Raw genomic sequence first — 12,753 nt, 5'->3', positions numbered from 1 at the left:
TCTTTGAAAGACTGGAATGAATCCCATGTTTCACATGTTTTATTATAATTTTGATTACATTTTCAAACCAATTTAAAGCTATACAGTATAAGCTGTTGACCTCACCATTACAGTGGTAAATATAAGCGTGTACTGTAGCAGCGGTTCATATCAAGCAGCTATTAAAGACAGGTAAATGATTAAATAGATTGCAGTACCTTCTTTGACTTTTGTCAGATTTTTTCGGTTTCCCCGTGTTTCAGCCCTTTCGCATTTCCTAAACTATAACACACTAAGCAGGTGTCTGGTAAAGACAGAAGACGCAAAGTTACTGGCCTTTTTAACATGACCCCGTATAAGAAGACTGTGTAGGGGGACTTGCTACAGTACATTTCCCCACTGGGAAAATTCTGTTGAGTCACTTAATAGTGAAAAACAAAAATGACAGACGACAAGGAATGGTCATGAAATGATTATGAAACAAAAGGTTACGTCACTCAATCGTGCTAAGCAGCGCTGTGCTTAACACCCTGAAGTATCCTGTCTGAGAAGTGATGCAGAAGAAGTCATAGTGGTTTGTGTTCTGTTGAGATGCCCAAAGAAAACCAACACAACTTTAAAACAGTGCAAGTTAAAGAGAGGGTCATCTTCATATGTATGATGTGAAACCAAACATTTTGTCTGTTTTCTGAGAACAGCTGTGCAGCAGGGCAGGATGTTTGTTCGGTTAACAACCTGTCCTAGTTAATGCCTTGGTTTCTCACAAAGGTTCATTTTCCCAGGTTTTGAAACGGGGTAGAATTGCGCGAGCAGTCCATCTAATTCCAATTCAGCTATACTGTAGGACACAACAAAACCTTGGATTCTCTCTTCTGGAAAGTGGTCTAAATTTCAATCTTTGCGAACAGTGTGTTGTCATGCACAAGTTCTGCACGCCTCCTGTAGAGCTCCTCCAAAGACATGAAACAGGACAACCCAAAAGGCACATTCCCAATCTCGCATGGCTTCTTCAGTGCTTGGACCAATGAGCTGTTCGGAGCCAGGTGATATACCACTGAGTCCTCTTTGTTACCTTGATTTATGATGGAGATTTTAACCTGCATTGAAAACAGACACAGGTGACAAACTATTGATTGCCTGGTTAAATAAAATCCATTCTACCCTGATTATTCTGCTCAGAAAAAGAAGTGTTTTTTTTAAAGATAACCCTATTTTGTGATGCTCCAGTCCTCCAGGGTGACCTTAATTGCTGAAGTAATTACTATTATTAGTAAGAAGTTAAATCACCTGCTTTTTGTAGATTTAAATTGGTTGATGAAAAGTCCTAGCCCTGAAGCACTGGAGTATACTGTACATCTTCTAGTAAATGTTCAGTTGCTAATCAGTACAATATGTTGTAGTGAATTCAGTGATTTAGGATATGGGTACAGGTGCTAATGGTATTTTCTGTCTATCTAATGGTTTCTGTTTGAAAACTCTTCTAGTTGATGACTTCTTTCACTTTCAGTTGTACCTGTCCATCCTATCCATTTTAGGACATCAGACTACAGCACAAACTATACTTTAAGAATTGATTTTCATAAAGTTTTGCAAGACAGTGCTGCAGGACAAGTTGCATGACTGGTTATTGTGTAAAACCAGATTAAAAGCTTAATTTAATTTAGTGATAATCTGAGATTTCATGTGGTCATCTTTTATGAATACATGCCTACATACTTAGCAAGTACAGTCTGCCTTCTTTCCTGGATAAAACCCAGATTTAGAGGAGAACTATCTTGGAGTGAAATTTTCCTCCAAGTTTTTCAGATGACCCTATGGGCAATCTCTCTTGATTGTTGAGGGTCTCTAGGACTGAAACTGAAAGTCACTGTTTTTTGTTCTCGAGTGGATTTCAAAGTTTCATGATGTCAGATTGGATAACTTTAGAATCCCCTGCACAGAGAGAGTAAAGTCAAATCTTATTTTTACACTAGTGTGAGCCGGAGGCTCACTATGACATGTTTTGCAACTTCAGAAGTGATTTCCCAGCAACTGGATTAATTATTTCACGGTATGCAATGTGTGTCTTTTCAATTTTCCATCTAACTACTGTTAATTTATTTCTTATTGTTCTTTTACATGGTTTCTTCTCTAATTTAACACATACATACAAGTGTAATTAGGATATGTGGAAAGAAAAAAGGAAATTCAGTATTAATATACTTCAGTGTGTGTGTTTTAACTTTTACAATAAATTAAAAGATTAAAGTGTTCTCAGATGTTAATTTCCATGGTATTACCAATTAAGAAGATGCTAAATTTGAAAAAAAAAGCAATCTATAATTAGTAACCTAGGAATATGATTGAAAGTAGAGTGGGTGGTTTTTATTTTTTTTCTTTCATATTGTTACGGAACTGCTTCAGAAGAAGTGCACAATATTGCCATTAAAATAATGAAAATTGAGACAAAAATAAAAATTAGTAACTTGAAAACTGAGAAAATAGAGGATTTCACTATTCTCTGATGTTCTGTAACCCTTACGTAAAAGGTACAGTATTGTGCTAGAGAATATACAATCATGAATCAATAAAATCTTATCAATAGGTATTTTCTGTTTTTTTTTAACATTGTGTTTCATTAGGGCAAGCTTACCATTTCTGAAAAAGGCCACTGTAACAGACTGTCAAAATCCCCTTTGAGGATCATTAAATACAGGGAAAGGTGAGTTCCTTTTCCCTGTTCATTACCATTGAGATACAGGCGAGCTTTCAGTCTGTATCCATAGGTGTTTGTGTAGAAATCTGCAAAATAAATGCATGAAAGGAAATGGAACACTTTATCAGTAAAATCTCAGTTTTCAAACAAGTGGTCTTTAATGACAAGAAGAAAATGTTAAATTAATAGAATCTAAAATTTAGACTTTAGATTTGAAAATGAATGCAATGTACACTGTAACTCCTTGACAGAAATGCACATTGAAAGTTAATTGTGTAATCATAGAAACAGAAATTTCAGAGGAGCAATGTGGGAAATGATGAAAATTGAAATTGTTGATTATTCAGTCAGTCATCTGCATTAACAATGACTATGATCTATTATCTGTAAACTACCGTCCAAGTATGATAAAATGTGATCTACAACATACACTTTTTTGTTTACAAAATGTTTACAAAAATTAATTTTAAGAATTCAGATTCAGAAGTGTGTAAATATTAAAGTGCAACTTCTCAGACCTAGTACAGGAACTTAAAACTGTATTATACTATTATTGAGGCATCAGCAAGACTTTCAGCTGAATAAGACCTTGATAAATATTTAAAATGTATCATTTTTTCTCACAAGTAGGCCTAATGATTCTATTAGCTGAATGACAATCAGAATGGATATATGTGAAACATGTTGCTTTGACCTTACCATCAGAATCCAAACAAGGTCTTGTGCCATCTTTGGCTTCCTGTATTCTGCGGTGAAACAGTGGAATTCTCCAGATAAATACACCCTTGTGGGCCACCTCCTTTGGAAAGTTTCTGACTGACAAACAGAGATTTAAGCCTTGCTCAACCTGCCTCACCTATAAGACATTAATTGAAAAATATGATAATACACTACTTTATTGGATGAAAAAATGTGTAATTCTGAGAAGTATAGTATATAATATTATAGATACCATTCATTTGACATCCTGATATTTACTCATTTATTTAATTACAAATATAAATAGCCGAAATTCTACTGAGCAATAGTGTTTTTTTCAAAGTTTAAAGAATACGTATTTACCCAAGTGAACAATAATTAAGTTTTTGTTGATGTGACTGACTTCAGACAAGGGATGTTGATAAATTTGGAACATTTTCTTTATATTTTAGGAATAATGCACAGAGTTGTAAATTGTATATTTAAATTACTTTAGTGACTTAAATTATATTGCTTAAAATGAAGGATGTCGATAAATGTTTCAAGGGCCACTTGGCAACAAGAGGTTCACTAGAGAACCATCATGCTCCATTGAGTATACTAAGCAAGGATCCATCAATAGCACTAATCAGATGTCAGACTGCAAAAATCATTGTCCAGAAGTGTAATTTACTAAATTGTTTTCCTGGGACCATGACAATGTGAAAACTCACACCAACCTGTTTTTTGCAACGCAATGCTTTAAAATGCCATTTACTGAGTAATCCTTAACATGCTGTACGTGAAGAGATACTGTAAACGTTCCCACAAAAACATGCAGTGCTGTCTGCATGCTCAATATGCTTGAAGTGTGCAGTATACTAAGCGAAAGATGACCAGATTGTTATCAACTGACCTTATCCTGCAGCGCTGTTAACAGCTGCTTGTTGGAATCAAACTGTCTTGCACTCCTCTCCACCAGCGCTTGACACTTATCAATAGCCATGGAAGTCAAAGCCAACTCATTCTCTAAAGCAAGTGCTTGTTTATCCAGGTCTGGAAGGCGAATCTGTAAAGAGTGCACGGCCAGACTCAGTTCTTGCATCTCCTCAGTCACCTCTGTACAGTGGAGCCTGTCTTGTAGTCTTCTAATCTGGGGGCGAAGAGCTTCGGCTCCAGCCTCTATTCTTCCCCAATCACCCAGAATGGTGCCTTGCCTCTCCAGCCTGACAACGTCGTCCAGCAGGAGCCCGACATGACAGGAGAAGGCCGAGGCCTCGTGGCTCTTCATTTTCGATCTTCCTCCCTGAAGGGTGAGGCAACGAACAGCGAAGGGAAGAGGGCGAAAACTGAGATACAGATACAGCAACAGATGTCATTCAGACCCTGTGGGTTTCTGTGCAATAAAAGCTCATATTGTTTTTTTAATTGTTCTTGGTAAATATTAAAATCCATGTTCCAATGGGGGTATATCTACTGTATATAAAAATGATAGGAGTCATCACTGGCTTTCAAACCACAAAAAGTAATTGACTTCCAGACTAAACAAGTGTCTGTTTCTAGACGAAAACTGTGTAACCATTGGTTAACGTTTTTGAAAGACTTTATCCTGTTATACAGTATATTGGTATCAGGCAACATAAACCCTTGCCGTTAATGAAAGGAGACCGTTACCTAGAGGGATGCAAAGATATTAATGAATCTAGAAATTATGATAAAGAAGAACAAATAATGATATTCCCCTCTGGATCTCTGTACATCAATCATCCACATTTCTGAATGGTTATATGTGGATGTGTTAACACAACTAGCCATATTTTGTCCAGAATATACCATGAAAACAGGTATGCGATTTGAAAAAAACAATTTTTAAAAAGATGAAATTTAAATGTGTCACCTATATGTAACTAGATTTATCTTTTTTTAGATAAGAAATGTTGCACTACATTGCAGTACATGGAAAGCTATACTGTATATTTATGTATTTAATATACTGTACAACAGCATATATCATATACTGTGTAAGGCCAAAGTGGTTCTTTAGTGGTTTATACAAGCAGTCACTCAACAGAAATTGTAAACTATGCAGCAAATACACTAAAGGTCTTTTGGGAATGTACTGTAGCTTAATTCTCTTCCAATGTGCACTTTCACTTAAGAATGATGTTTATTTAAGCCCTGACATTACCCCTGATTGCATTTGCATGTGGTGAAGTAAAATGTTTTGACAAAATGAGAGATAAATACGTATTGCCTTTGACAATGTGTTAGAAAGTCTCTTTCCGTGTCCTTTCAATCAGGATGAAATTATAATGAGCGTGACAAATCACCAGCAATTGCACCCTTTTCAGAATAGGTACACAGCAGTCTGCAGAAGGTAACGTAATTAACTGAGAGATAAATATAATAGGCTGAGGTGTAATATTTCAAACATGAGACACATTGAAAGGAGTTCTGACTTCATCCAGTGAGCCTAAAAAATAAAGTATTTTTATGCCTTATACAATAAAAATAAAATCTCATCTGGCTTGTTCTATCTACTTCAAGAATGGTTATGTCTGGGTCAGGAATCTATATTTCCTATTTGAGATTATACCGTGACATTGAATTATGCTTTAAACAAGCCATAAATTCTTAAATTTCTATTATCAATTTGCTAATGATTAGCAATCCAGAGACGTCCAAGAGTGACCTACAGTACCTTGAATTTACAGCCCAGTTTTTGAAATGGGCAACACCTCTTCTTCCCACTTTTGTCTTCATCGTCATTAACCTGGAAAAACAATCCCACTCCCTTTTAATAGCACTTCTGTCAGAGAGACAGCAAAATATACAGGTGAGTCAAACAGCAATTCCTAAGCTGTCATTGGGACGTACAGTGCTAAACGTGTTGTAGGTGCTGCATGTCTTGTGAAAAAAGGCAGAAGACCCAAGAGTGCACACTTCTGCACTTCTGAGCAACAGATTCCTTCTGTACTGATATGAAGGTCATACAGGTAAATAAGCAATACTGATTTGACATTTGACAATTCCAAATCTGGGGATATACAGTAAAAGGGAAAATAAGATTTGGGCATCTGGTGAAGAGGAGTTATGAAGTAATGGTAATTTCATAAAAGCTCTTTGTTTTTCCCTTAGTAAATGACAATAATGTCCTTCATCATTAATATATTTTTCATGTCTTACCTACATCATTTGTACAACCATAAATATTAAAGTTTATCCATAAAATATATACCTAACTCACTGATCTGCATGTGTTTACACTGTGAGTTATACTGTTCTATTTTTTAGCCATGAGACACAAACCTTTGTTTTATTCTGCATATTCCATGAGTTTTTTGCAGCTGAAATAAACATGTTTACAGTGTTTATATCTTCTGTTCAGTACTTACCTTGGTGTTCATTGGAGTATGGTCATTAGAAAAGGAATCCTGATGTTCTTGCATAGCTTGTATGAAACGCTGAGTCTGTCAATTATAAAGGAGGCTTAAACATTGATTATCTGAACTTCACTATACATTCCCATGTGTTGCAGACACTATGTTACCTAAAGTAACATGTAAGAGACATAGAGTAACATAGAATACATATATATTCAATATGTACAGGTCCTCAATTCCAAAGCTGAGATGTGCCGTGTTACTTAGTGGAAAGCATTTCAACTATTTATTTTAAGGGTACCATAACCTGTATAATTTCTGTTCTCAACAATAAACACCAATTTGATTGCTTGATCAGAAAGGACCTGTATTCATTTATCAAAGAAGAGCTACCTGTATTGTATTTTTCACATACAATATATTAATTGGTATCTGATTTTGCCAGCAGAAAATGACGGTAAGACATGATAAAAATCACAAACAAGGCAAGTTCGAGATTAGACTACAGGATGTAACAGAATCATGTAGTTCTATCTGGTAGTGCATTTTGGCCTTCTTGGCTAAGAACTTTTTCATGTGTCATATAATGTGATGTAAAGGTGGAACTGAATGGTTTCTATTTCCCTTGTGGGCAAGCTTCCCACTACATGGTAAGTAAATTAGAGAGGGAGTTAACTCTCAGGCAAAATCAGGCAATGTGCATTTTAAAACTCATACCCAATTATAATTTTTGGAAATTTGATGGGCATAATTTTTCAAATGTGTACAATCTACAAATTTGGTAACTTGTTTAGGTGAAAAAGCACTATTTTGTACAAACTAATACTTCTTGAAACCAACTTTTAACTTTTAGTTAGTTTAACTTTTAAAGTTTAGTTAAGTTAAAACCAACATATTGTACAGTATCAGATTTCAATATACTGTACTCCTGCAGTTATTAGAATGAGGTAAACACATTGTGAGTCCAATTTCTTCTTTTCCTACGCACAGCATAGCAATGCACCATACCAAACTATTAATTTTATAAAAAATGTACTGTACCTTTGCTTTTCTCCTTTGCCTTTACCTGTCAAATTTAGTCGATTAGGAAGACAGATCTTGTGGTTATTGAACTGTTTTGCAGTGATACACCAATAATTCATAATGTAAAGGTTCCCAATGCACATAGAATAGAAATAGACTGCAGACCAGGACTAGTGAACCGAGTTTAATTGTATAGGTATTGTACTCTGTGTTGGAAGAAAAGCAGACACTATCAAAATATAATCATGTTTGTCTGTGATTTCTTCAGTTAGGTTGAAATACTGTATGTATCTGCTAATTAAATAAAAGACACTGACTAAAAACAGTTGTCTAGACTTTATACTATAAAGAGAAGATAAAGAAAACATAAGTAACAAATTTAGAGCCTGCTTTAGCATTTTAGATGATTCAGTGTGTAATTTAATATGACTTCTTTTGAGAATTTTCAGCTCATGCATTTCACATTATCCTGGAGGTTCAGAAATATGTGGGCCTTGGTATTTTGCCATGACATTCTAAGTCTAAAAGAAGACCGCAGCCCAAGGTTAGAAATCTTCAAAACAGTTTAACTTTCATTCTGCCCTACGTCTTCAAAATCATTATTCAAAGGTTAAAATGTGCTTAACACAAAGGAAAATGCATGAACAAATTCATTACATTCTCATTAATTACCAGCGGTAACATATTAAAAGCTGTAGCCTTACATAATAAATAAAGGATGAACTACATAAAAGTCTAAATCTGCCATACTGTTATACTGTACATTCAGAACAAAATCATATTTTAATTTTGTATTCATGTCTTATTATAGCATTTTTAGGCAACTTAGCATTTATAGTCTTAGCTAAAAATAATGATGAAAATTACCCTTTGAAAAATTCTTTGAGGTGCTATAGTACATCTTTAGGCAATGCATAGCAACTCCGGTGATTCTAGAGATTTTGTTTTTTCAGTCAGGCAAAGGGTTTTTGTTGTAATAAATTGAATCAAAATAACCTTTTAACTTCCTCATACTGTTTATAAGAAAACAAAAGCTGCACCTGACTTGCCAGAGAAATTTTATTTTTATCTAATTATCCAATTTTACTGATTAGGACAATAAGAATGCAAAATCCTTTATACTGACAACTGCTAGGCACACATGCCAAAATGATCCTATTAACTGTTATTAACTGTTCTGCTGTCTCACAGTAGTGTTCAGAATAGATAACAGTCAATGTTTTTCTTTTTTCCCCCCTAAAGGAGACTATAGAGCTTCTGTTCACTCCACACAGCCATAAAATCTTTAGTTATCAGCTGCAGGCAGTGCTAAGGAAGTAGATAGGTTGTGGTAGAACAAGTGACAGATAAAGTGATGCCGAGATTCCCAACCCTTTGGCGGCACTAATACGGACAAGGCAATATAGAGGTGTTTCTGAACTCCTCAGTGCATGTTAAAAATGCAGGCGTTTATCAGAGAAAAAGGAGTACACATAAGGGCAAATTTCATATGCAAATATCTCCCCATTTCTATAAATAATGACGGCCAACAACCAGTTTCAGTGCAGCTTGCTTTTGCACATCTCTTAGACCTTGCTGTGTCTGGAAGGAAGCCAACACTATTTCCAAAGGTAAATTGCTTTTCAAGCATTCTCTGATATCCGCCTTAGCACAATCTGGTAAATTCCTATTCAAACGGCTCAGATGTCTCACGTCAGCTTGTTGCAGTTGTTTTTTTTACTTGATGAGGTGACTCTAAGCTGCTTGTTCAAAAAGAGCTGTGTGTATAGCACATGACACTGCATCCAAAACATCTATTACCAAGCTCTTCATTTTCCTGATTCCCAAATCACACTCAGATTAAATATATACTTTTCGTTGTTTTGTGTGTCTCTTATTATAATACAGAAGTGTTCTTGTGAACACTTTTCCCTAAAGACAAAAAAATAACCAGCCTATTCAATTATGAACAGTAACATGACTTGCTCTTGAGATAAAATACAGTAACAAATGTCTTGGCCTGGCTACTTTTTAATTATTTGTAAACTTTTAACTAAGGATTATTTGCAAACAAAGTAGAAACAACTCTGTGCTGGTTTTGAAAAGTATAGAGCAATGGTCTCATTACTAGTTCAGGAAGGTCATTCTGATCCAGTCTTCTGATTTTCCCTCACCCACGTTCTCAGTTCCATCGCTGGTCTGATTATTTAATTGGTCACCAAGTTATAATACTTCTAACCAGTCTCTGAGGCCATACAGTATATTGGTACAGTAACTGTACCTTTAATGAAGTGAAAGTCTTGCACAATCAACTATAAAAGACCTAAAGAAAAATCCTATGCACGTCTAATTTAGAAAATAATTAGGTTGATTGTTAAATTGTTTAATTGACTACTCAGGTTGGAAAAACAACCTATAAGATACAAGCCTCCCTCCGCCAGGAACTGAGTTTGAGACCTCTGCTTGACAGAGACTCGATGTGCTGTTTTAAATTGGCAGATGCTGAGGCTTGATGGAAGATGGCCACTTCATTCTGAATTGCCTTAATTGGGAGGAAAAAAGTGCTGGCTCCTTGGGAATGTGCTGCCAAGGACTGACACCTGTCTGCCACATTAACAGGGGGAGAGTGACAGGAATTTCACAGGCACTCTGGCTTGCAGTGAGACCTCATCTATATGAAAACTGTCGACAACAGTGCTATTTCTGTGCATATTTGAAAGAGAGAAAAAACTTTTTTGACTTCATACTAATTATTTGAAGGCACTGTACACTACCCTGCAGCTTAGGTCCATGAGTGGTTTCTAAGAATATGTCATCAAACCTTTGTAATTGTTTCAATGAAGGTACAAATGTTAGTCAACTCAATCCTCCACTGCAACTATTCTCTCCCAATCTGTTTTCAATACTGAAATGTCCAGTAGATGGTGCATTTGTTTGTCTGCATGGGACACACTGTTCACTGAATATGTAAGTATAAATTTCTATGATTCTCTATAAAACATATAAATTCAACAAGCTGTAACAGTTTTTAAAGCAAAGTCTTTAAACAGGCTGGGATGTAGCATCAGAGAACTTTATCCTTTGTATGCATGAAGAATGATAAGATAAAGCACTTGGGAATGAAGCTCTTTGTAATCAGTGTTAATTAAAGGAGACATTAGGTCAAACCTCCTGTCCCTCAGCAACTATTGTAAGATGAAGAAAAGAGACCAAATTGCAACCTGTGATTTCTCCTGAGGCCTGTGGTCTACACTAACATATTTAATAACTACACTGGGTGAGAAAAAAATACATTTTTATGTCTCTTAAAATAATTACCAATACATATAAACATTGTCATAGACACTTTAACTAACATGATTACACACTTTTTTTCCTAAATGCACTGTAGGAGCTGAAGTCTTTTATTTACAATAAAAAGACATTCACTATCCATGATCAGGTTCACTGCACTGTTTGCTTGTAAATGCATTTGTGATTAGTGTCTGAGTATTCTGTATACATTTTTGTATAATGAATGGGGTCAAAATGACAATTCTCTGGTGCCAGTCATGCTGTCAGGTACAAACCGTAATATAATCTAACAGCTTTAAAGAGATTTGAAGATATATAGTACAGAAACAAATATCTGTAAATCATTTAGGATACATTTAATTCACTGATATCTGTTCTAATATAATTTCAGACACTTCACTTAACTACTTTCAACTGTATCTTCCACACATCTGTTATTAGCATTAAGTAATCTGATTTAAAACCAGAACAAGCCAAATGAATGAAGTTTTGCAGTCCTTAAAGAAAATAAATAAGCTGAAAGCCAGAAAAAAGAAATAATAAAACATGAACATTTGCAAAAACAGGATAAAATGAGGTTGTAAACTTAAACTAAGATACAGTTTAATTCTTAGCATTATATATCATTTTAACATTTTTAAGCAAGAAAACTGTGATGTAAAATATTTAATTTAATCAGATAGAATATTTCCTAATTGGCAGAGAACAGCTGAAGGCACCATGTCTGGAATCCCCCTTTTTTGCTACACTAATATAGGCCAGGTCTTCTAGGTTGTAAGATATATCCAGTATACTACTGATACTGTTCAAAATCATATGCTGCTTTTTGGAAGCATCATATAACCCTTTAACCTCTGTTAAAGAAAATCTAAAAACGAAAAAAAAAGTACTTACCAGCATAGATAGTTCACATACTAAAACCCAGCTAGAGCGAGCATAATTTTTTTTCTGCTCTCTCTGTTTTGCTTGTGTGGGAATCCCCTCTATCACATGCACAATTGTTATGCATTCAGGCTGCTGCTATTTTTTCTAAACTTTTTATTTAGTTCTACATGGTGATACAGTCTGTTGCATGCCTTTTTTTTTGCTATTAGCCAGAAAGGAGAAAGTGAATTGGTCATTGCTTAAAACATATTTTTTGAAAACACTATCAGACAGCAGAATCAAGCCATGCACAAAAAGACAATGTTTTTAATTCCTATTTCCAGCTTTGGGGCTATGATAACATATATATATATGAACTTAATTTCAAAAGACAAGAAAAGCAATCGAAAAGTCACCTGTAGGCATCGCTTTGGTGATGAGGATGTGAGGGAGGGGAAGGGAGCATCTTTTCCGAGGAGCCTGAGTGATGTTTGCCAGACAGAAACATCTACATGACTGTGATGGAATAACACAGGGTGTTCACAAAGCATGTCAGAATTGGCATTTTCTTCAATATTAGTTTCACCTTGCTTCAATCCTTTAGTTACCCACCTGTTTAACTATTGTAACAACTCACCAGCAGATGGGATTTCCAGGCTGTCAGAGATAGAGGATTCTCACCCTGAGAGAGTCGTTTCTGCTTGGATGGTCAACGCAATAAAAATACATTCAAGCCACCATTAAAAGCTGCCTTTTTTGTTTATGCCGTATTCTGCTGTATATTAAAAAAAAAAACTCTCATGGTCTGTTTCCTGTGGCCTCTGTGGAGATTATCTGGTGTCAATTCTTCGGTTTGCT

General features: G+C 35.4%; 1 protein-coding gene across 2 annotated transcripts; it reads right to left on the bottom strand.

Moving 5' to 3' along the window:
* Positions 1-23: 23 nt before the first annotated feature.
* LOC148644174 (TNF receptor-associated factor 1-like) lies at positions 24-12,007 on the bottom strand. 2 transcript variants are annotated; one of them, XM_088615400.1, is made up of 8 exons: positions 11,926-11,997; positions 7,777-7,801; positions 6,748-6,822; positions 6,054-6,125; positions 4,269-4,658; positions 3,374-3,530; positions 2,612-2,760; positions 24-1,076 (listed from the first exon to the last, which is right to left on the bottom strand). In XM_088615400.1, exons 3-8 carry the CDS (start codon positions 6,799-6,801, stop codon positions 864-866), a joined length of 1,035 nt encoding a protein of 344 aa, XP_088471526.1. In that variant the 5' UTR covers positions 6,802-6,822; positions 7,777-7,801; positions 11,926-11,997; the 3' UTR covers positions 24-863. The 2 variants fall into 2 exon arrangements, with proteins under 2 accessions (XP_088471526.1, XP_088471525.1); XM_088615399.1 differs by lacking the exon at positions 7,777-7,801 and having other exon boundaries at positions 11,926-12,007.
* Between the last annotated feature and the right edge of the window lie 746 nt (positions 12,008-12,753).

Source organism: Lepisosteus platostomus, chromosome 21 (assembly GCF_059453375.1).
Source record: "Lepisosteus platostomus isolate fLepPlt1 chromosome 21, fLepPlt1.hap1, whole genome shotgun sequence".
Lineage (NCBI taxonomy): Eukaryota > Metazoa > Chordata > Actinopteri > Semionotiformes > Lepisosteidae > Lepisosteus > Lepisosteus platostomus.
Note: the sequence above shows the minus strand (reverse complement) of the source record. Positions and strands in the feature narration are given on the sequence as shown.